General features: G+C 44.1%; 1 protein-coding gene across 9 annotated transcripts in view; it reads right to left on the minus strand.

Moving 5' to 3' along the window:
* Positions 1–25,992, minus strand: part of JARID2 (jumonji and AT-rich interaction domain containing 2) — a 290,372-nt gene that overhangs the window by 71,155 nt on the left and 193,225 nt on the right. For 8 of the 9 annotated variants that reach the window (XM_036348397.1, XM_036348405.1, XM_036348406.1 and 5 more), the window contains one exon: positions 940–1,109. In XM_036348397.1, the coding sequence (XP_036204290.1) occupies positions 940–1,109 (170 nt within the window). Of the gene's footprint in view, positions 1–939; positions 1,110–13,939; positions 14,212–25,992 lie in introns of those variants that run through there. The other variant, XM_036348407.1, reaches the window with a different exon arrangement.

Here is a 25,992-nt window from a genome sequence, read left to right on the forward strand (position 1 = left end):
CAGTAAAAGGACAGACTGAAATTTTGTTCAACGCAACAGGATGCGCGGAGAAGACTGAAGAATCACTTCTGTGATATTCCAGCCCAAAATGCAAAACCCAAATCTAATAATGAGGAAACACAGACAACTCAAATATAGGATCATTCTACATCACTGAGGCACTTGAAGCCATCTAAAATGGGAGTCTGAGGATTAGGTGGTAAGTAATGTATCTTTGTGAAGGTCCTAATTTTGTTTGTTATAGATTGTCCTTATTTGAAGAAAATACACACTAACGTGTTAAGGAGCAATGGGGCATCAAGTGGAAATTTTCTCTCGAGTAGTTCAGGAAAATGTTCTTTGCACTGTACTTAAATCTTGCTATAACTTATTTGAAAATGTTGGGGGGGGGGGGGGAGGACGACGGACATAACCCTGAATCTTAAGCCAATGACCAATAGCAAGGACCCTCTTCTTCCTGTTCACCTTCTCTCAACTAACTTCACATAGGAACTCTCCAAGTTCATGGCTTTCTAAAGCTCATCTAGACCATTCTAGTAAGAGGCTCCTCATTCTCTTTGCCAAGCTTTTTGTATTCTTCCCTCACAACAGTTAGAAAACTTAATTACTATAGTAAACACTTTCCAAAATATAGCCATGTAAACCCAAACCCATCCTTTATTACAAAATTTTATCCTCAACTTGTACTGTTAATTGGTCCTGTTTCCATACATTGAACAATATTTTCACTGTTAACTATACTTAGAAATTAAGAGGCAAATTATAAAAGAAAGAGAAATATGAAGACTCAAGCACCCTGGAGTGGGATTTCTCACTTTAAGCTCTACCTCAAAGCAGACTGGGGAACTGAAAGAAGCATGCAAGGGAGTCCTGTGCGCACTGTTACTTTTACTATCAATTAGGCTGTTTCCTCCAAAACAAGCGGTAATGCAGTCTTACCTCGAAGGCAGAGAAAGGTAAGAAAATCTTCTGTCTTAGGCTTCCTTTTAGAGAGGTCAGAAATTTGAGTAGCTGGAGGGGGTAGCAATGGCTCCACTATCTTTACTGGAGTTGTGCTGGGACTATTCGGCTGAGATTGAGCAAACTTCCTTTGTGCTTGCAGCCTGGGCCTGTAAAAGGAAAAGAAAATAAAAATAAATTAAGCAGAGATCAGAGAATATAGAGCTACGTGCAGCAATAAAATTATGAAACAGAAGAGAGGAAAGACCCTATTTCAAGCAAACTCTTTACAATTAAGGTTCTATATCTCTCACACTTTCATAAACCACAGGCTGGCTTTAAAAGGCAGGAAGTTTGGTTAAAAGGCTGTTTCATAACTGATATAAAGTATGTACCAACACATGCCTGTACACAGACCACTTATGTGCCTGCGTATTTCATCAACTGCTGTTTGATGACATGGGATTAATGGCTTATGGACTTCTGATTTACCCACAGTGAAGAGGAAACACAAATCAGCCTGCCACAGCTATACAGCATTCTATTCATTAGCATGACGCTATCACCAACACATGATGTCCTAATCCTGTGTCCTTACACCCAGCCCATCTTTGCTGTCCATCCATCACTGAACCTGTCTTGTACCCCAATTCTCATCACTTCTGACTCCGATTCAGCCAGACAGTCACTACACTAATTTGAAGCTTATAATGCAGAAAATACATGTATTTCTTTATCCAAAACCACTCCATCCCCACTAGATTATGGATTACCCCCTCTGGCTATAGGGTAAACCCAATGCCCTTAGAAATTCAAAAAAACTGCCCTTAATCTACCTTTCAGGTCTCTACTCATTGCAATCCTACCTAGACACTGACCCCACAACTTATCCACTTAGTGTCTATAAACCATAATTTACAAAAACTATTATGAGACACACCTTTCTATCAACTTGAATACTAATGAATATTGGAAAAAATTTCTTTCCATCTTTCCTAACACCATAACTGACACTATAACGATAGTTCATTTCCATTTCCCTGTAAGTATCCTAATGTATTTTTCCTTTATGTATAACTAACCTGACATTTATCATAAATTGTCTCATAATAAATCTCCCTCTAATTTTAAGGATCTCAATCCATAATAGAAGTAGGTACTTCTGAGACCACTTTAAACTGTCTATCCAGCCCTGCTTATACAGTTGCTCAAGAAATAGTATGGGGGGGGGGGGGGGGCAGGCAGGACACAAAGGAGTTGTTCCATATTCTTATAACACTTGGTACTATCAGTTTTTGAAATTTTGGTCATTCCCACTCTAGTGGGGGTAAATACTATCTTATTGTTCCTTTAATTTGCAATTCCCTGAACCTAATGATATGGAGCACCTTTTCCTATGCCATTTGTATGTCTTCTATTATAAAGTAACTATTAGTTGTTTGCTTTTATATTGAGTTGTCTTTTATTATTTATTTGTAGGAGTTTATTGACTCAAAGCACATGCATGCACGCATGTGTGTTTTCTAGATACCAGTCCTTTATCTAGCAGATTATGTATTGTGAGTATTTTAACCCATACTATGGCTTGCCTTTTCACTTTCTTAATAGTGTCTTTTGATGAGCAGAAATTTTGAGTTTTGATAAAATTCAATTTATCATATATTTTTCCTTTAATGCTTAATGCTTTTTGTGTCCTCTGTAAGAAATATTTGTCTGCCTCTAAAATGCAAAAATAATCTACTGTAATTTCCTCTAGAAAATTTGTATTATTCTTTTTTTAATTAATCGGGCTGACATTGGTCAATAGGTTCATATAAGTAGGTTTCCAGCGTACATTTCTATGATACATAATCTGTATATTGCACTCTGATACATGATCTGTATACTGTTCCCAACACCCAAAGTCATATCGTCTTTCATCACCATATATTTGGCCCCCTTTATCCTTTACTACCCCCACCCTCTTCCCTCTGGTAGCCACCATACTGTTGTCTGTCTATGCCTCTATGTTTAAGTTTTATATCCCACATAATAGTGAAATTATCGTTCTTAGCTTTTTCTGACTGACTTATTTCATTTAGCATAACATTCACAAGGCCCGGTATTTAGGGGGGTGGGGGGAGGGCAAAAAGCAGCCAAGAAGCAGCCCCATAGAAAGAGCTTTATCTAGATCTGTGTGAGACTGACAATGCCAGCTCAACTCAAGGTTACACTGAGTATTATATCCTATATAATAAAAGCATAATATGCAAATCGACCAAATAATATGCATAACGACCAGTCACTACAACACACACTGACAACCAGGGTACAGACGCTCAACGCAGGAGCTGCCCCCTGGTGGTCAGTGCGCTCCCACAGGGGGAGCACTGCTCAGCCAAAAGCCGGGCTCAGGGCTGGCGAGCATAGCAGAGGTGGCGGGAGCCTATCCCGCCTCCACTGCAGGCGGGTGGTAAAAAGCGAGGGGTCCTGGACTTCAAGAGTGAGAGGGATGTCTGACTGCTGATTTAGACCCGATCACCCTGAGGATCGGGCCTAAGCCTGCAGGTGAGCATCCCCTGAAGGGCCCCGAATCGCGAGAAGGCACATTCCGCACTGAGGGACCCCCAGTGTATGAATCTTGTGCACTGGACCTCTAGTAAGAAATAAAGAGAAATCTGTTATATTTGAAAAACACAAACAATTAAGTCTTCCATTAACTACTGCTGGTATTAAGAATATTAAGTATTGCCCAGCCAGTGTGATACTGTGGTTGAATGCTGACCTATGAACCAGGAGACCATAGTTTGATTCCCTGTCAGAGCACATGCCCAGCTCAATCCCCAGCAGGGGGCATACAGAAGGCAGCCAATCAATGTTTCTCTCTCTTTCTCCCTTCCTCTCTGAAATCAATAAAAATATTTAAAATAAGTATTTTAACTACTAACATTCAAAATACATAACATTATCTGATTTCAGAGAGAGAGAGAGAGAGAGAGAGAGAGAGAGAGAGAGAGAGACAGGCAGAGAGGGACATCCATTTGCTGTTAACTTATTTATATACTGGAGGTCCAGTGCACAAATTCGTGCATGGGTGGGATCTGGCCGGTCGGAGGGAGAGACTACAGGCTGATGGGGGCACATTGGGGGCGGGGCCGGCCAGGGTGGGGGCAGGGGGTGCCTAGCCACCCTGCCCTTGATTGGGGTGTGGGAGAGGGCAATTGGGAGCAGGGCCACCTTTGGGGGGGTGGGGGGGGCACGGGAGGTTGGCCAGCCGGCCCCACTCCTGATCAGGCAGGTTTCTGGCCTCAATGGGCATCATAACGACTGCTCGTTACAGCATTCCGGTCGCTGGCTTTTTTTTTTACAGAGAGGAAGGGAGCGGGATAATTAGAAACATCAATGAGAAACATCAATCAGCTGCCTCCTGCACACCTCCTACTGGGGATGTGCCCGCAACCAAGGTACATGCCCTTGACTAGAATCGAACCTGGGACCCTTCAGTCTGCAGGTCGACGCTCTAGCCACTGAGCCAAACCAGTTAGGGCCCAGTCACTGGCTTTTTATATATATAGATAGATTCATTGGTTGATTCCTGTATGTGCCCTTACTGGGACTGAACCCACAACCTTAGCATACAGGGACGACGCGCTGACCAAGTGAGCTACCTGGCCAGGGCCCCAAAATACGTAACGTTTTAAATTAACTTTCTAGTATTTAACAAAATACTACAGCCCTAACCGGTTTGGCTCAGTGGATAGAGCATTGGCCTGTGGACTGAAAGGTCCCAGGTTCGATTCCAGTCAAGGGCATGTACCTTGGTTATGGGTACATCCCCAGTAGGGGGTGTGCAGGAGGGCAGCTGGTTGTTGTTTCTCTCTCATTGATGTTTCTAACTCTCTATCCCTCTCCCTTCCTCTTATGTAAAAAATCAATAAAATATATTTTTTAAAAAATACTACAGCAAAATGCACACACCCAGTTTTCTCCTTTGTAAAGCGTAACACCTTTAAATTTAGCTTCCTATAAGTCCTGACCAATCTCTCTACCCCTCATCTCCCCTACCACCCATAAAAAGCACTATTGTACAGATCACATTCCTGGTGCAAACTGACATTTGATCAAAAGAGAGACAGCATGACCACTATGTACTTGCTGGCAACCTTCAGTCCTTAAAATCTGCAAGTATAACAGAGCTGATCAAAAGAACTTTGAACCCATGACAACCAAGTGAATGAAACAGCCACATTAACAAAGGAGAGGCAGAAAGCTCTACAAGTTTAACTATTTCCCAAATGTTAACAATGGTTAGGGAATAAGGCAATGCCACTGTCCCTATGTTATGGGGAACAAGGATCTTTTTTGCAACAAACTGACTGCCTGGATATCCTAGTAAGACGAGATAGCCATAGAGTGTGTGAAGAAGCTACTAAGCCCAAAGGAGTAAACTTCACAGAGAGAGAGAGTGACTTCAGGGTGGTGGTTCTCAAACTGAGTGAGAACTACTTTTGTGTTTGGCGATTTTTCCCCCTTTACTTTTGCAAATAGATATTTTTATAATCAATGCCAATCAAACTGGAGGGTGGGGAGACAAAATTTTAGTAAGACAAACACAAGCCAAATTATTTATTAGATTCAACAGCCATAAAATCACACTGTCAAACTGCCTTAAGTTTCTAAAAAGCTTTCTCAATTTCAGTGTTCCATTCACTGGCAGCAGGCTGAGCTGTGCCTGGAACAGCATTGCTTAAAAGGAAGCACAAGACCAGGAAACGTAGCTCCGTTCCAATAGTCACAGCCCTGCTGCGCAATGCCACCCACGGGTGGACTGACCCCAGCATAACTACCTCTTCTCCCAACAAAGCTCCCCCTCTTCATCATCCACCCCTCCTGGTTAAAAGAAAACCTGGTCATTTCACTCTACTAAAAACTTGTTTAATTGGTAATTTCATAATCTGTATACTTTTGTTTAAATGGACACAGCTCACCTTCTGAGCACTGTAGGGTTTTACAGAAACCCAGGTGCATGTGAGCAGGATGTTCTTTGTTTATTGCTTTTTCAAAAGTTACCAACAACAAATGCTACACATTATGAGAAGTCAGCACAGCCATAATAAAAAAAAAACACCAAACACGGACGAGGCACAGATGACAGAGGGGGACATCATGAGCTACTTTACAATCTCAGGACCTCAAAAATAGACTGCTCCTACTAGTGTTTAAATAAAAGGACGTTTTTCCTGATGATTTTCTCAGTGAGACTATGAAAAATAAGGCAGTAACAGATTAAAAAGTGGCAGTAAAATAAATGACCTCTCAGAGGAATATGCCACGCTCCCAAGTGATTAAGTATTTGTGAGAACCAGAAGAAAGCAGGAACAAAAGAACAAGACAAACCAGTATCTTTTTTAGAGGCCAGAAGAATCTGTACTTTGCAACAAAAAGAGCAGGTCTGCGGTTTGGCTCTTTCTCCTACAGTCCCGGGAGGATTACAAAGGTGTTGACTTTGCTTTGCTGGCCCCACATAACAAAAGAGCTTGAATGACACAGTTTACAGGCCAAATCCATGGAACAGGCACTATTGGCCACAGGTATGTTTGAGAGATAGATGATTCATTCCAGAAGATCTGATACAAGGAACTGAGTGTATGTTATCTCAAATCAGTAAAAAAAGAAAGAAAAATGGGGGGAGGGGGGGGCGCGGGGGTAGGCAGGTGCATATATACTAAAGAAGAACAGCCGAAACCGGTTTGGCTCAGTGGATAGAGCGTCGGCCTGCGGACTGAAAGGTCCCAGGTTCGATTCCGGTCAAGGGCATGTACCTGGGTTGCGGGCATATCCCCAGTAGGAGATGTGCAGGAGGCAGCTGATTGATGTTTCTCTCTCATCGATGTTTCTAACTCTCTATCTCTCTCCCTTTCTCTCTGTAAAAAAATCAATAAAATATATTAAAAAAAAAATAAGAAAAAAAGAAGAAGAAGCAGTACAGCCACCTCTGGAGGTGTTGGCACCTCTGGAGACCTTGGTGGCGGAGCTGAGGGGAGGCAGGCCATCAGACAACGCAGGCTGAAGAAAGAAGTGTGGCTCTGGGAGCACCTGGTCATCCCCAAAAGCAAGCAAGCAACGCCATATATCCACCCACTGCAGCATTTACTTCACCCACTCCTTCCACCAGCTGACTGGCATCTTAACCAGAAACATCATCTTCCATTCCCTTACTAGAGCAAAAACACTCTAATATGGAAATATTGTTTGAACTAAGGAGGTTCAGAGTCTTCAGGAGGAAGAGAGTATGGGATTCCTGGGGTTGAAGGAAAAACAGCATGTGGGGCCTCCAAAGCCATTCGGCCTGAGTTTAGCCAGGATAGCCCTTAATGCCCACTGATAATAGTACACAGAAATGCCAGAACACAGACAATACAGAGGGTGTTTGTCATTCGTGCAAATGTCAGAAGAATCAACTAGAGCACAATTCACTTCCACGTTTGATTTTTATTGATCAAGGAAGGTGTTTCCCCTATAGAAACCTCCTCCATTGTAGGAACTCTAGGTGTGGCCTTGAGTCAAAGAACCAACTAAACTCTCAGCAAGCCAAGTCATACAGATCAAATAAACATAAACCAACTGAGGAAGCAATGAATAAATATCTTTCTATATAAAAAAGCCAGCAACCGGAAACCGTAATGACAGGAACGACCAGTAGCTATGACGGCCAACCTCCCGCGGCCCCTCCTCCGAACCTAGGCAGGGCCCATGGCCAACCTCCCACAGCCTCTCCCACCCCGTTGACGATGGGATGGCCAGCCAGCCAACCTCCTGCGGCCAATTGGGGGTGGGGCCAGCTGGCCAACCACCTGTGGCCCTCGCCCCGCCCATCCCCATCCCCGATGGGCCACTCACCCAGCCATCTCCGCCCCCAATCAGCCCCTCCACACCAATTTGAGACGGGCCCCTCCAGCCAATCACCCGTGGCCCCTCCCCCCAGCTGCCCCGGCGCTGATCAGCCCCAATTAATTTCATATAGGATAAAAACCTGATAATTTTAATAGAGACAAAGAACCCAAATGTTAAGATCCAATACCCATTAATGATAACAACTTTTGGTCAAATATAATTAGGAAGGTATTTTCATAAACTGAAAAGAATACCTATAAAAATAAAAATATCAAATTTAATATTAATGAAATTAAAAAAAGGTAGCAGTTTTGTATATGTCTAAAATCCAAAGGAGATTTCAGATAAGCTTTCCCCTATAATAAAGAAGTGATATGCAAATTGACCGTCACACCCTTGCACAAGATGGCCACTAGAAGATGGCCTGCAGGGGAGGGCAGTTAGGGGCAACCAGGCCTGCAGGGGAGGGCAGTTGGGGGCGACCAGGCCAGCAGGGGCAGGTAGTTGAGGGTGATCGGGCCGGCAGGGGAGCAGTTAGGCGTTGATCAGGCTGGCAGAGGAGTGGTTTGGGGGTGATCAGGCTGGCAGGGGAATGGTTTGGGGGTGATCAGGCTGGCAGGCAGGTGAGTGGTTGGGAGCCAGAGGTCCCGGATTGTGAGAGGGATGTCCAAGAGGGAACAGGCAGTCGGACATCCCCCGAGGGGTCCCAGGTTGGAAAAGGTGCAGGCTGGGTTGAGGGACAGCCCCCCAGGTGCACAAACTTTGTGCACTGGGCCTCTAGTCTAATCTAATAAAAGAGAAACATGGTAATTGGCGTACGACCACTACCCTTCCCATTGGCTAATCAGGGAGATATGCAAATTAACTGTCAGCCAAGATGGCAGCCGGCAGCCAGGCAGCTTGAAACTAACATGAGGCTTGCTTGCTTGCTTCAGTGACGGAGGAAACCAACGTTCCCCGCCTGCAGTTTCAAACACTGTAACAAATATAGAAGCTAAAAAAAAAACACACCCAGAAACCAGCTTTCAGCGAGCTGGGATCTCAGAGCTGGAGTCAGAGCTGGAGTTATACATTGTTTCGATTACCTACTTTCAGCAGTGGAGGCCTAAGAGCTGGAGCCTCAGAGCTAAAGCTGGCCCAGAATTAAAAAAGAAAAAAAGAAAAAAAGGAGCGGTTGGGAGCTTCCGTCACCCGCCAGCCTGAAAACAGCCCTCAGCCCCTCACCCAGACTGGCCAGGCACCCCAGTGGGGACCCCCACCCTGAAGGATGTGTGACTAGCTGCAAACAGCCCTCAGTCCCTCACCCAGGCTGGCCAGGCACCCCAGTGGGGACCACCACCCTGATCCAGGACACCCTTCAGGGCAAACCAGCCAGCCCCACCCATGCACCAGGCCTCTACCCTCTATAGTAAAAGGGTAATATGCCTCCCAGCACCGGGATCAGCGGAGCCAAGAGGCCTCCCGGCACCGGGATCAGCGTGACAGGGGGCAGCGCCCAAAACCCCTGATCGCCCTGCGCCTCTGTGTGTGACAGGGCGTGGGGCCACAACCTCCCTATCCACCCTGCTCTGTTCGTGACAGGGGAAGGCGCCCCAACCCCCTAATCAGCCCTGCTCTGTGCCTGATAGGGGGGAGCTCCCCAACCCCCTGAGCGCCCTGCAGGTCTGTGTGTGACAGGGTGCGGCGCCCCAACCCCCTGATCAGCCCTGCTCTGTGGGTGACAGGGGGCAGTGCCCCAACCGCCCCCCCCACGGGTCCTGCTCTGTGTGTGATGGGGTAGGGCCATAACCTCCCCATCGGCCCTGCCCTGAGTGTGACAGTGGTGTCGCCCCAACCCCCTGATCAGCCCTGCTCTGTGGGTGATAAGAGGGTGGCGCCCCAACCCCCTGATTGGCCCCGCTCTGTGCGTGACAGGGGGTGGCGCCGCAACCTCCCCATCGACCCTGCCTTGAGTGTGACAGGGGATGGTGCCCCAACCCCCCAATCGGCTCTACCCTGAGCGTGACTGAGGGTGGCATCACACCTCCCGATTGCCCTGCTCTGTGCATAACAGGGGGCAGCGCCCCAACTCCCCAATCAGCCCTGCTCTGAGCCCGACCAGGGGCTGCACTTAGGGATTGGGCCTGCCCTCTGCCACCCGGGAGCAGGCCTAAGCCAGCAGGTCGTTATCTCCCGAGGGGTCCCAGACTGCGAGAGGGCACAGGCCAGGCTGAGGGACCCCCCTCCCCGCCGAGTGCACAAATTTTTGTGCACCGGGCCTCTAGTCATAATAATAAAAGGCTAATATGCAAATAGTCATCATGCAGTGACGTGTAACGACCCATCAGCAGGGACCTGAGGCTGCGTGGCACCTGCCCAGGGTGGGGGACCTCAGGCTGCGCCCTCTGCCTGGCGGAGCTTGACAGGGGACCTGAGGCTTCAGCCCCCGCCCAGCCAGGGACCTGAGGCCATGCCACCCAGCAGGGCTTGACGGGGGACCTGAGCATGCGCCCCCACCCAGTAGCGGGCTGGGGAACCTGTTACTTTTTGGGGGGGGGCGGGGGGGGGCAGGGCTGTTACCTTTTATGGAGGTCATTTCTGCTTCCCTATTTAAAATTCCCCTTCTCAGAGACAAAACCACCTTAAACTAATATGCTCTCCTCACCATGACCTGCTACTTAACCACAATTCCATTCCTCTGACATTCTGTGGGCCCAACAGAGAAGGCTCTACTGCAGTCTCCTCTTTATGACCTACGAATTTGTGCATGGGTAGGGTCTGGCTAGCCGGCCCCACCCCCAATTGGGGTGTTGGGGGCCGATCGGGGCAGGATCAAGCTGGTTGGCTGCCACAGTGCGCGTCATAGCCACTGGACATCCCAGTCGTTCTGTCGTTCTGGTTGCTGGGCTTTTATAGATATAGGTATCTGCATCAAAGACAAGACTCCACACGCACTGAGGAGCAGCAGAGCACCACACCACTATACCACTTACAAACCACACCATTCATCCTTCTTTCTTTAGGAATTACACGATTAAACACATGAATGATTCTGAGCAGAGGGGCAGACTAAATGACAATCCAGGTGCCAGGGAGACCTGAGTGGATCTGAAACAGAATGAACAGCAACAGAAGAGGGAAGGACATGGTGTTCTGCCCACTTATTGGCCATCCCAGTGTAAGTCTATCCAAAGATTCTGGCAGTCCGTTTCATGAGGAATCAGATTCATCTACTAAGCATCTGCCCCTGTCGTCACAATTTCTACCATCACCACAGTCATTACTTACTAAGAATTTACTGAGTCACTTGCCCATTATAAGCTTCATCACAAGACGCAAATAAGATCTGGTTCTGGCTGTTAACCATGAAGCACAGGTGCCATCCCACCACGAGGCATGCAGCTGTGGTCATGGGAAGATGGCCATGCCACACACCCCTGCACACAGGAGGACCACCACATATCAGAGATCGTCTGTACCTCTAGATCCAGCTGCATGCCGGGAGTGGGGGGTAGGGGATCAATCTTCCTCCTCTTTCTCTGCCACTTGCTAAGACACACATGAGAAGGCATTCTTTTTCTCCTGAGATGTCTCTCATTTAAATTTAGTTAGCACAGTCAACAGCCAAAAATTATTTTGCTTGACCACTTATAATCTTGTCCAAAAATGCCTTCAAATTATTTTATATTTATTTAGATTTTTTTTCAATGCAAAGCACCTTTACGGGAACAAAGAAACACAAAAATAAGCACTTATTATTTTTGAAAGTTACAAGTAAACTGCAAAGCGATGCTTTGTAAAAAACTCCACCAATGAAATGACAAAGTCTGATGCCAAATATTTTTTGTCTTGTAATAAAACCCTCTGTGTGTCCCCTCCTTCCCTCCTCAAATCATGCATTCAGATGCTTCTCAGGCAGTGTGCCATCAGAAGTCTCACAAGAGGGAGGCACCGTTCCTCCAGGTTTCCTCTGGGGTTATCTACAGGATAGAGTTAACCAGCTTACTGCTATCTCTGCACTCAATCTCTAGGACAGCTCTAACTATGGCACAAAAGCAATTTCTAGGTTAATTAAATTCCATTTCTGTCCAGGATTTCTGATAGTTTACAAACCTGAGAAAGACACAGTGTATGTGTACAATCTGGATGGAGAAAGCAGAAGCAAGAGGGAATAGGCGATTTAAAGAAATGCCCAGCTGGTCCCTTGTTGAGGGACATGTAAGCCATTTTATTAACCCAATTTTCCAATATTAAAAACATAAGCTAGTAAATCCAATTATTCAGATTATAACTCAATTCTAAACCAAGAGCAAGGAATGGGATGGGAGAGTCTGTTCATTCAAAAAATAAGACATGTTGTGTCTGGCAAATACAAAATGACCAGCATGGCTGCGCTCTTTGTACCGGTGTGGGCCAGACCCTGAAGCTATGCCAACTTGCTGAAAGGCCTATTCAAAAAAAATTTCCTGTGTTTCCATCCCCAAAATAATTACCCACTCTATTCTACCCCCAGACACACACACACTACAAACCTGGCAGCTACTCAAAGAAACAAGAGTGTGCCCATGTGTGTGCATGCACAAACACACTGGTGATTGTGGGGGGTCGGGCAGGAAACATCCCCTACCCAGGGCAAGCTGCCCATCAAATTCAAATGCAAGTGCAGTTGCGGAAAAACCACACAGAGTGGTTGTAAACATCCTGTATAGTAAGGAGAAAATAAACACATCCTCAAGTGAACCCAGAGGCTAAGCACAGACCAACTCTCAAGCAAGAAGCACTGGCAATGAACTGTACCCTGTATGCTCAACCCCCACCCTGCTCCATAGCTGCAACAGGTTGAGAGGATGTCACACAATGGAGATCAAGCACAGGGAAGCCAGCAGGCTCCAGGACAGCTTGCTTCACAGAATGCCTGCTTCATGGTATTTCTGGAGACCTCATATTGGTTCAGAGGCCTCATTTCTTGCTCTATATGTAAACAGATGAAATAGTTTGTTTATGCTAAAAAACCACAGAATGTTAAATATGTGCAGCACTTGTCTTAATTAAATTAGATGGGCTATTTTATAGTGGAAGTTTGTTATTAACTGGATTTACCTAAAACTTTTTTGGTTCAATCCCCTCAAAATGAATCCTAGGAGGTTTTGCTTGGTTAGAGGGGTAATAAGGAAAAGAACAATGCGTCACACACCTGGGCTTTAGTGCAGCCCACCTGCAACCCAGGGCAAGCTGGGCATCTATTTCCTAATTTTTTTAAAAAGGAGGGGGATGCCCTGGCCGGTTTGGCTCAGTGGATAGAGCGTCAGCCTGCAGACTCAAGGGTCCCGGGTTCGATTCCGGTCAGGGGCATGTACCTTGGTTTCGGGTACATCCCCAGTGGGGAGTGTGCAGGAGGCAGCTGATCGATGTTTCTCCCTTGTCGATGTTTCTGACTCTCTATCCCTCTCCCTTCCTCTCTGTAAAAAACCAATAAAATATTTTTTTTAAAAAAAAAAAAAAAAAAAAAAAAGGAGGGGGACTATGAAAAGGAGAAAACTACGGCTCCCTCTATGTCCAATCTCCTCTGACTTCATCTATAAAACCTGAGTATAGTAATTCCTGTAATAATTCCTCTGGATATAAGATTTCATAATTCAAGGTGAGACATACTGATCTTTTGCCTGTGCCCAGTGGGAAATCAGAATCTTAAATCTCTAAAATGCCTGTGTTGCTAAGCTACAGATTCCCAGTGCCAACTTCCTAACTATACCTTGTCAGGCAAAACAACAAAAGCTTTAACTTTCAGATTCTGATTTAATCTGTAACTTTCAGATTCTGATTTATGTATACTTACTGTCTGGTACTTTAGAAGATGGGGGTGGGGAAATTTTCAATGTCCATAAATTTTTAAAAATACAGCACAATTCCAAAAGTTGTCCCATAATTCCCTTAAACTATTAAATAGTAACAATATTCTCTATACTTGGCTTCCTTAAGACTTAATAGTTCCAATTAGGAATAAGTTACTCATCTTGCAAAACATTAACATCCTTCACAATCCTGAGACATCCTTAGGAATTCTAACATAACTACTTAAAAATATATTCATCAACTCTACCAATGAAAAAGTCAGCCCAAGGAGAAGGCAAGCACAGCAAACCTATACCTTAGAAGGTGTTCCAATTGCTCACAAACACTGCACTACCTCCGAACTTAGGCACTGGGAATCAGGCATCAAAGAAATTGGTGAGCCTTTATTTTTCTTCTATTCAGGGGAAAGGATTAAGGGAGAGGAAGGAGAAGAGAACATCAAAAGTCAGTGACAGTACTAAATATCTATAAGCTATGTGCAGCATCTTCCCAAGCAAAACATTATTGGGCACAAATCTCAGGTGGACAGGGAGATACCACACAGATGGTATAAAAAGTAATTTGCAGCACAGCTTTTAATTTAATTAATTAAAAGTATGCAATTATGTTTTTTTAAATCTTATGCAGCATCTTACAATGTTAAAAAACCATGGCTTCCTGGAAATCACGACTGTCGTGATCAAGGAAATATTTGACATTGACTTCTTTTGTGTTCCAGAAAGAAACCATGTCAAATTTGAGAGGGATCATTGTTAATCAACAATTAAAGCAGCAACAAAGCCCTTTTGTTCTGTCAGTCACAAATGTCACATGTGTTAGAGTTTACCACCTATGGGAAGCTGCCTGTTCTGCCACCCCCAGGGAGCATAACCATCTTCTTTCCAGGGCTCCAATTCCAAATCCAGGATCTGAGAGCCCCAAATGCCATTCTCCACAAAGACTGTCATTTTCAGGTCTATCTTAAGCAAAAACTGGATCTTACAGCAGAGAAAGTTTTAAAAAGGGTAAAAAGAATCAGAAGAACAGCACATGAAAGTTAAGGATCTGGCCAAAGAAATCCCTAATACATTATTGTGGTTACAAGGTGTGAACAAATTATCTAAAGCACATTCAGTTTTAAAAGTCTCAACGAGCCAGTTAAAATGGTAATCTGCCTTTCCACTCTCTCTTGAGGCTGGGTTGCCAACTTTGTTTTTAAAATATTATTGCAACAAAACCCCGTGCAGTTTCTCAATTAGGTTACTCAATACCAATTGTGAACTGCCAGAAATCTCCACAAATCCTGGCTAAGATGATGGTTGAATAAGGAGAATGAATGACTTTGTGAGGCAAGAATCGTGTTTTAGTTCCTTCTTAATGGAAAAAAGAAAAATATATGAAGAAACAAAACCCAGCAGAATCCAAAGGGTGTAGCTGAAAAGTCGATCCTGTAGACTTCCCACCACAAACATTCTCAATGGAGCTGCACGGTGGACCAGATTCTAAGCTCCATCAGCACGTGAGAGAACGACGCACAAAGGCCGTGCTCAGAATGCAGACTGGTCCTGACATACAGCTAGTCCTGCAATAATCTGGAGAAGGCTTTGGCTTCTCGTATCCTCTGCCTCCCACACAGCAGATCTGCTAACAGAGTTCTGCTTTATTAAAGAGTGACAAAATAGAAAAGAGATGCTGGACAACTCCCGCCTACTAGATATCCCATGCAGTAGCAAACAAGCACCAATAGGTGGCAATAAAGAGTCTTTAGACTCCAGCTCTGGGACCACCAACCACTAAGTCGGTGGTTCTCAACCTGTGGGTCGCGACCCCTTTGGGGGTTGAACGACCCTTTCACAGGGGTCGCCTAAGACCATCGAAAAACACATATATAATTACATATTGTTTTTGTGATTAATCACTATGCTTTAATTATGTTCAATTTGTAACAATGAAATTGGGGGTCACCACAACATGAGGAACTGTATTAAAGGGTCGCGGCATTAGGAAGGTTGAGAATCACTGCACTAGGGGAAAAGGACTTCTGACACACGGATTTATGCCAAACCCCAGCATTAACCAATTTTTAGGACCTGTGTTGAAATCTGAGGAGAGCTCAGACACCAGCCACTATTGATGGAAAGTAGTATAGAAACAATATTAGCAATATCCTTTCATCCCATCAGCCCAATCTCAATTCAAGTTCCTTGCTTGTATGGAAAATACAAAGAAACTCACAATCCAGCATTTTATACACTAAACAATATACCTGGGCAAAAGTCCACAACATGGTTTACTGAAATAGTGATTTTTACCACCAAAAAAGATTTTAAAAAGACAAAACTAAAGTGATGCATGAGGGTTCCTTCATTTGGGGCTGACAAAGATATTACCGTATTTTTCTGTGTATAAGACGCTACTTTTTTTTCTAAAATCATTAGACTGAAAATCCAGGGGTGTCTTATACACAAAAGTCAGTAGAGGAGGGAGCTGCGCCAGTGCATAGCTGCCCACACCTTGTCAAATGGGCTTTCTCCAATCACAAGCCTTATTGTTACTGACGTCAGCTGATGCTGTCATTGGAGGTGGAGAGCGCGCAGATGCAACAGGGACCAGAGGGTTCTGAGCCCATAAAGATGTCAAAAAATAAAAAGATAAATAGCCCTAGCTGGTTTGGCTCAGTGGATAGAGCATCAGCCTGTGGACTGAAGGGTCTCAGGTTCAATTCTGGTCAAGGGCACATGCCCAAATTGTGGGCTTGATCCCCAGTTGGGGGTGTGCAGGAGGCGGCTGATCAATGATTCTCTCTCATCGTTGATGTTTCTATCTCTCTCTCCCTCTCCCTTCCTCTCTGAAAATCAAATATATATATATGATAAATATCGGTAATTTTGTCTTATTCTGCAAAATTCAAAAGGAATGTAATCAACTATGCAAAGGAGCATGGAAATAGAGCTGCAGAGAGACAATTTGGACCTCTTCCCACTGAGTGTATGATCAGACAGTGGAGAAAATAGGAAGAACAACTTCTTAAGATGCCAAAAAAGAAGGCCTTAAGAGGAAAACCAGCAAAATGTTTAATATATTGATTTCTTAATTTTGGGTTGAAAAAGTGGGGGCATCTTATACAAAGAGGCGTCTTATACACACAAAAATATGGTAAGTAGGCTGAAGCATAATCTTGTGCAGTTTCAAAGTATGGGGTGCTACTTGAGTTATTACCAACCAAAATGGGGGGTGTAGCCTGTTGTATAATAAAAAGTTTCCTTCACCACAATTCACATGGTCTCTTCCGAACGTTTATAAAAGAGGTCTAGATTTTTATGACAATTGCTTAAAGATGAGGAAACATGATCATAATTAAAGAATCTGCTAATATCATGAACATAAGAAGAGCGATTATCCTCCTTTATACTGTTTGGGCTTTGTAATCCTATAGTAATGGCACATCCTCCCACTGGAAAATGGGACCTCATGCAGCACCATCTCAGGTGCCTTGTCACTGGCAGCTGTCACGATGAATCTAGGGAGACATACCAGTGGCATGGAAATTTAAATAAAAACCAAGGAAACTGTATCAGTTCAAAGTAAGCAAAAGGGAATCAAGGTATAGAAATCACTTTCCTTCCTAAGGATGCTAAGAATATCCTCCAAACAATGCTGAATTTCTCCTCCCGTTCAGGGTTGCACAGGGTAGCTGCATGTCAAGCCAGGAAGCAGAAACAACTTTCCAAAGGGCATTTGCTGAATTAAGCCACACCAAGTGATCACTTGAACTAGACAACCAGGGGAATGGAGGAAAAGGTGGTGGGGCCAATGCATACCTTCCAACTCAGGACATTCTACCTCCTTTACTTTCTTTTTTTTTTTTTAATATATTTTATTGATTTTTTTTACAGAGAGGAAAGGAGAAGGACAGAGAGTTAGAAACATGGATGAGCGAGAAACATCGATCAGCTGTCTCCTGCATGCCCCCTACTGGGGATGTGCCCGCAGCCAAGGTACATGCCCTTGACCGGAATCGAACCTGGGACCCTTGAGTCCGCAGGCCGACGCTCTATCCACTGAGTCAAACCAGTTAGGGCTCCTTTACTTTCTTAATAATCATCCCCCAACCTAAGACCCTCTAAGCAGTATAAAAGCCCTCCCAGTTATCCCTCATCAGCCCCAGGCAGGACCAGTCTAACTGCAGCCTATGAGCCCATAGGCTGCCTACCTGGCAACAGCAGATGATGAGCAAAACTGACTCACTAAACATCTGAAGGACATACATGTCCACCATAATTGTGTGTGTCTCAAATGAACCCTGAAAGGGGTCTGGGGGGAGAATGTTTTCCAACTAGACCTCACTTACATCACAATATGAAAAGTTCTCCAAGACGGGAAAGCGGTTCTGTTTGATTCACAAGGGGCCTTGTCAATACTCTTTACATGTCTTACGGCCATTTAACCAGCAAAACCCTGCTATTAATAAAACAAGTGACTTATTGCTTCTTTCCAGAGCTATATAAGCCTGCCCCTTCACCCAGTGTGTAGCTGAGCACCGAAACTCACTGACAATTTCTGATCCCCATTTAGTTCCAGAAAACAACCTGAGAAAGTCCAACCACTTATGTAGGACCCAAGATAAACACCCAAGCTATATGCATCCCTACAGCAATTCTGAAGGGCTAAAAACTTTCCTGTTCAACGAAGCCTTCTTGAATCCCTACTGTAAAGCCCACTTTTCTTGTCCACAAATAGGAAATGATAAAGCCACAAGGTTAGCCTCCTTGGGCCCAGCTTAGACCCTCCAAAGAAGGCCCTGTGGGGTCTGTTCCAGGTGCTATCACAAAGCTTCAATATCATTTAGTTCCACTCGTTCCCAAAAGAGAGGGAAGGGGGACAAAAAGTAGAGAAAAGAATGAAAGAATTGGAAGAGAATCCAAAAGTTCTACATAATCTTAAAGGCAAGTGGAAGCAATGGGGGCGGGTTTTAAAGGGGGAGGAGCATGGAGTTCCATGCAGCAGGCATGAGCCTTCAATGGTCAACCACAATTATAAGCTAGAATTTGTAAAAGTGACTATTTTTTAAGCCTCCCCCTCAAATCCAGCTTCAGTGTCTCCTTCCAGTTAATCTGTTGATGCTTCCTTTAGGCACGTTGTTTTCCCATGGCCCATTCTCCCTACTCCCGTGGCCAGCCAGTCAGAACACACTGTTTCAATGGAGTAGCTGAAGCACTCTATCAAGGGAACCATCTCAGGGTTCTTTTCAAGCTCTGCTGTCCCACCACCACCACCACACACAAGCCACCTCTGAAGGGAAAGAACACAAAGGGTATTTTAAGGGAAGGTGCAATAGGGACCACAAAGGAGGGAGTGGAACAGTAAGGAAAAATTGTCACCGCTTCCCAAATAATCAGAAACAATGACATGCTGAGGAATCACAGAAATAAACCACATACTTTTTGCCCTAGCTGGTTTGGCTCAGTGGATAGAGTGTCACATGAGAAATGAAGGGTCCCAAGGTTTGATTCAGGTCAAGGTCACATGCCCGGGTTGCAGGCTCAATCCCCAGTAGGCACGTACAAGAAGCAGCCAATCAATGATTCTCTCTCATCATTGATGTTTCTCTCTCTCTCTCCTCTCTCTCCCTCTCTGAAATCAATAAAAGTATATTTTAAAAAATAAAAAATATCCTTCTCTCCTCTGCAATACACTAATCAGCTCCTAGAAACAGAAGCTAAGTAGGTATAAGCTTCCTCACAGCTGGCTTCAGCAAAACGCTATGCCAACTAAGTGGGCAAATCTGAATCCTGTTCATAAAGATGTGGGTGGCATGCAATGGGGGCCAAGGGGCGCATCTCTATGCTTTGTATAATGAGTCTCTTCAATTCCGCCAGCCTAAACATGCCCTAATGGTCTCCACCTTTGATCAAAGAGGCATCCATCTTTAACTGCATCAATATGTTGCCAAACATCACACTCCCAAGCCACATGTCAGTCCTGGGCAGGGCTGCTAAGGCTCCCCCTACAGCAATTTGTAAAGGAGCCTGGAAGGAGGACACTTCCATCTGGACACTTAAAGCTCCCTTGCCCACCCCTATGTGAAATACCCTCGGAGAAGCTATAATCATTTCACACCCCAAAAAGGGCCAAGACACTGACCCTGAGGAGCTCACTATTGGTTTACAAAAATTAGAGTAATTCACTTTCTCAGCTTATATCTTCAACTGTTCTCTTCCTCAAGTTTATCCTTGTTTCACCTCATATTTACACAATCCCAGGTATCCCAGGACACTTCGTCTGAGATGCAGAGGACACCAGTCTAACTTCACAGGTGTTTTTCCCCAAAATTACTGTTTGTTTTCTTTTTTATGCCATACGATTTTAAAAGCAGAAAATATTATAAAATTAGCACTGCAGCTAGAACAGGATACATCACTGAGGCTAATGGTGCCATCAGGTAAGTGAGATCTCTCTGCTCTACAGAGATTTCCATGATGTCTCAGTTCTAAGATTATCAAGACACCAACAAACTTAAGCTGGAAATAAAAAAATAAAACACAACCCTACCCATGGACAGGTCAATAAGCAATGAAAACTGCACATGCATTTCACAGAAGAGTAAGGCAATGACTTGTGGAGAGCGGCTACAGCGTTTGGACAGGTTCAAGCCTCGGACTAATGAGAGGGCACGATCCTCTCGTGGCAAAGTCAGGTGCAAGTCCCAGCACAATTATAGCCAAAGGCTATAGTTGTAAGTTTGACCTTATGGTCCGAATCTGTGGTCCCACGTGGCTGAGTGATGTGGACTTGATAGAGTTTAGATGCATGTAATTAAGATTCAAACCCTGCGAGAACATTGTAAACATCCTGACCACACCCTTACTTTGCCTCGTGGAATCTGGTTATAAAATAAAGACTCAGACTCGGCTTGCAGCTGTGGCACTGTCTCTCCATCAGAGAGCGGTGTCCCACCTAGCCCCAGCTTTATTCTCTTGTTTGTCTTCTTTAATCCTTCACCACCACCACCCCTCACTCTCAGGTTCACTCCTGGCCGTGCTGGGCATGGTTCAATGACTGAATAGGAAACTAACTCAGAAAACTCAGAACACCCAGCTTCTCCTCATCCAGCTTCTGCTTCGACAAAGGAGAGGATGTGGACAAGCCCAGTAACTATGTCACTATGATGGGAAGACCCCACAATGGAAGCGCAAGCAAGGGTGCATTTGAAGAAGGAACTGAGGCAAAGATTCCACAGTGTGACTGAGCTGGGCAGAAAAAAGGCTGAAGGGAATAGGCAAATGAAGGACAGATGTGTGTGCCTTAAAGAGATGCACCTGACTCATTAAGATACACATCACACGCGTCTTCCAGTCCTATATATATGAAACCTTAGTTTTCATGAAGAACAGTCTAAAGCAGTCACAGCAAAATAATAAGATATGACTGAGGCTACATGAGGGAGTGGGCTGGAACTTCAGTTTTTGTCATTCCCTGCCAGCCCCTGAAACAACTTCTCTCTGGGAGAGAAATGGGCTTGGGAGGCAATCATTTACCACCAGATAAATTGCCAGGAAGAAAGGTACAATTTATTCCTTCCTGACCTCCCCTTCTCAAAGCAAACAAGTACAAGCAAAGATAACCTCACACCCTGTGGCTTCAATGCTGATCAGCTCAATAATAAAACAATAAAACCGCCCAGCTGGAGAACAGGGCGTGGCAAGCAGCTAGGCTCCTGGTGGCCTGGGGAAGCTGGATGGGTCCACTTGGAGTTAAAGCCAGGCCTGCAGGCAACACAGACCAGGTGAGAAACCACATGTTCACTGCAGGGAGGACAGTCCACTGGAGTCTCATTCTCCATGGACTGAACTCATTTTAAGTAAATGTCAAAATAGAATGTAAACATTATACGAAAAACTATTTTAAAAAATGATAAATGCTGGAAAGGACATGGAGAGAAGGGAACCCTTGTGCACTGCTTGTGGGAATGTAAACTAGTACAGCAACTATGGAAAACAGTATGGGGGTTCCTCAAAAAAATTAAAAATAGAATACCTTATGACCCAACAATCCAAAGAAAATGAAATCATTTATCTCAAAAAGATATCTACAACCCATGTTTATTGCAGCATTATTTACCATAGCCAAGAAATGAAAACAACCTAAGAATCCTTCGGGAGATATATGGGATAAAAAAATGTGCTATTAGAAAAGATGAAGCACCGTCATTTGCGACACCATGGATGGACCTTGAAAATATCATGCTAAGTCAAGAACCATATGAATTCATTCATACGTAGAATATAAAACAAAACAACAAGTGGAACAAAGACAAACAAACAAACAAAATCTCAGAGACACAGAAAACAGTACAGTGGTTACCAGAGGGGAAGGAAGTAGGGGGAAGTAAAGGGAAAAGGGGTCAAACATATGGTGATGGAAGATAGTTGACTTTGGGTGGGGAGCACACAATGCAATATACAGATGATGTACCATAGAATTGTACACTTGAAACCTATACAATTTTATTAACCAATATCACCCAATAAACTTAATAAAGGTAATAAAAAGAAAATGTGGTATAAATATACAATGGAATATTATTCAGCCATAAAAAAGAAGAAATCCTGCCATTTATGACAATATGGATGGAACTTGGGGGCATTATGTTTAGTGAAATAAGTCAGATAAAGAAAGACAAATTCTGTGTGGTCTCACTTATAAGTGGAATCTTTAAAAATGAGTAAGTAAATAAACTGAACTCATAGGAATGTAGAGTAAATTGGTAGTTGCCTCAGTGTGTATGTGTGAAGGTGGTTGAGGTACAAATTCCCAGTTATAAAATGATAAGTTCTGAGGATATACCGTACAGCCCAGTGACTACGTTTAATAATACTATATTGTATACTTGAAAGCTGCTAAAGGGACTAAAAGTCATTCACCACCACCACAACAGAAAAGAAAAAGGTAACCGTGTGAGGTGATGGATGTGTTAACTTACCTACCTGTTGCAATCATTTCACAATATTCGTACACCAACCAAATCATCACGTTGTACATGAACAAAAAAGGGGTTCTATGGAAAGTAACTTCACAGAGTGATCTCATCATAAATCCCTAACTGGGTGGGTCCTGGTAGGCAGTCACACCCCAGGCATATAACTTCTTTAGTAAAAGGTTTATCTTTGCCTTAAGCAAACCTTATCCATTGTTTCTGTACATCTAAGTTAACACACATTAGAAATGTCTCTTTTTCAAAGTAACTACCCACAAGGGAGCACAGAATCTTGTTAACTATTTTTAATCCAATTCCCCACCTTGCTTTCTCCCACTTTCATGCAATCTTTCTTACTTTCCCTCTTTAATTCCAAATGCATGAAAAAGGCTTCCATCTCAGAAGAACTGCCATTCTCTGAAGAACCTGAGATCTTACTTCTCAGCCATTGTCCTCAGTTTTGCTCAAATAAACGCTAATAAAAATTCTCTGCAGGTTTGGATGTTTCTTACATATATACCTTAAACTTTACACAATGTTATATGTCAATTATCCTATACAATAAAACCCTAATATGCAAATCGACCAAACCACTGAACGACCTATGATGCACACTGGTTGCTATGATGCACACTGACCACCAGGGGGCAGACACTCAACGCAGGAGCTGCACTCCCACAGGGGGAGCACCCGGTCAGACAGAAGCTGGGCTCGTGGCTAGCGAGCAGAGTGGCTGTGGCGGGAGCCTCTCTCACCTCCGTGGAAGTGCTAAGGAGCAGCGAGCAAGCAGGCGGTAAGGAGCTAGGGGTCCCGGACTGCAAGAGGGTGCAGACCAGGCTGAGGGGACGCCCCCCACCCCAGTGAACAAATTAAGTGCATCAGTTCTCTAGTATCTCAATAAAGCTGGGGATGGGAGAACTAACATTCAAATGTAACGTAACATCCAGGAAGTCTAAACCAGTTGGAATTAAAGACTTTACTTGGTGATAACTTAAAACATTTTTCTATTAAAACAAACCCAAATCTATTTGTGAAATAGAAAGTAAAAATGTGATGAATTAAGACACACCACAAGACTTCAAGGAAATGTCCCATGACAGGAAGGCTCTTTCAGAAAGTGAATAACACTGTTCTATAGAGTTATCCCTTGGCATCTGGCGGGACTGGTCCCAGGACCCCTGTACATACCAAAACCTGAGGATGCGCAAGTCCCTCATATAAAATGGTATAGCATACTGTAGGGAGCGGCTATTCGGTTAAGCCTCGGACTGACCTGTTGGCGAAGCCACAAACAAGTCCCAGCTTAGAGGGCACAACCCTCTTAGCATAATTAAGCTTGACCTTATGACGCTCCCTAGATCTTATCTAGGTAGCTAATGGGCTGAGAGAGATGCAAGTGCTGCCAACACAAGTGAAACTCACAAGAACATTGTAACTATGGTGACCACTACCATGTTTACCTCTGGCTATAAAATAAAGGCTCAGCTTGCTGTCTGGATCTCTCTCTGTGGCTTAGCCAGGCACAGGAGATCCACCTAGACCCAGCTTATTCTCTGTCTTTTCTACATCCTTCGCCACCCGCCCTCTGGCTCACCGAACCCTTGGCTGTGCTGGCACAGCACACATACAACCTAAGTACATCCTCCCATATGTATATTTTGTATATTTTAAATCACCTCTAGATTATCTGTAATCCTATATAATAAAAGCCTAATATGCTGAATGTGCTGTCACCCCGTCAGCCATTCAACCAATCAAAGCATAATATGCTAATGATATGCTAAGGCCGTTCAAACGCTCGCTATGACGTGCACTGACCACCAGACAGTTGACCAGTCGCTATGATGTGCGCTCTTGCAATCCGGAACCCCTCGGGGGAGTCGGAGAGCCAGTTTCAGCCCAATCCCGCAGGTGCACGAATTCGTGCACTGGGCCTCTAGTATAATATAAATGCTATGTGAATAGTTGTTATGCTGTATGGTTTAGGGAGTAATAATAAGAAAAATGTCTGCACAAGTTCAATACTGAGTACACATCAGCAACAACGTAACATTTTCCCCCAAATATTTTCTATCTGCAGTTGGTTAAATTCACAGTTGGTTAAATTCGTGGATGCAGACCCTGTAGACAGGAAAGGCCAACTCAAGGTAAGCATCTTGTCTTTTCCCCCTAGAGATGAGGAAACAACAGCTCAAGAAGGATACTTGGTGACTTGAGCAGGATAACTAACTATTGAATAGTATTAAAGAATGTATAATAACATTCTATCAAGCACTTTCAAACAGTCCATGGAATTCACATAATGGAATTTTGAAACCCCTGGATGAATGAATGGGTTCATGTTGTGGATTGGAGCAGGGATACCTTTGTTGTCATGCCACATTTCACTGTGCTTAAAACAAACACAGGTAAGAGGACTCCATTTGCCCTTGCAAGAATTTTGTGAAAGTCTCTCTCCCCATCAGCACCTACAGGAAACTGGCTCCTTTCCAATCTCTGTGCAACACCCTCTGGGAGATACCACCACCCCTAAAAAAACACCCATAGGCTAAAAATAAAACAAACTCCATTTGAAAAGATAAGCCACAGAGAAAATGTTGATCAGTATGTGGAATTGCCCTTCACAACAAACATGACTACAAGCATGAATTCTGAGCACCAAGGGACAGTTATAGTGTTATTTAGTATCTTCTCTCCTCTGGTCCCCAGCAACTTGCTTTGTAAAACACAGAAACTGTTAGGCACACAGTGAAAGGTAGAGGAGATAAGACTTATAGGGGTATATGTGTTTTATGAGTAGATTCCCCCGCTGGGTATAAAATAAATGAAATCCTGTACAAGTTGGAACCTGTGAAATCAGGGAGGGAATGAGAGGTGCACTGGCACATACATATATAAATATTCTCAAACCTATTCTAACATACACACACACACACACACACACACACACACATACACACACCCTCGAAAGGTCTGTGGGAAAAACTTGCATGGCCTGGAAGAATCATAAAAACAGAGATGTAATGGATATTGCATTTTCTGTCAGCCAGAATGCCATCCATGAATACTAAGTATAAGACAAAAGAAGAAATAACTTGAAGTTACTTGTGGGGACATAGTATTGTTTTGTGCATGAAGAATGGGGTTGGGGGTTGAGAAGGGGGAGGAGTGGACCTATAAAGTGAGTTTAAGTGCATCTTCCTAACCTACTGTGGTTACCTAGGGGGAGCTTTGAATAATCTTACAGATATGAAATTAAAGCCAGCCTATGACACTCCCTTGAAAAGGTAATCCGATATTAAATTGCCGGGGTCCAACCCCAGCAGGTCCAGGGGTCCCCAAAGGCGTAGATGGAGTCGGCGAAGAAGGAAGGACACGGAGACAGCGTTCAG

This window comes from Myotis myotis, unplaced genomic scaffold, assembly GCF_014108235.1.
Source record: "Myotis myotis isolate mMyoMyo1 unplaced genomic scaffold, mMyoMyo1.p scaffold_m19_p_2, whole genome shotgun sequence".
In the NCBI taxonomy this organism is placed as follows: Eukaryota; Metazoa; Chordata; class Mammalia; order Chiroptera; family Vespertilionidae; genus Myotis; species Myotis myotis.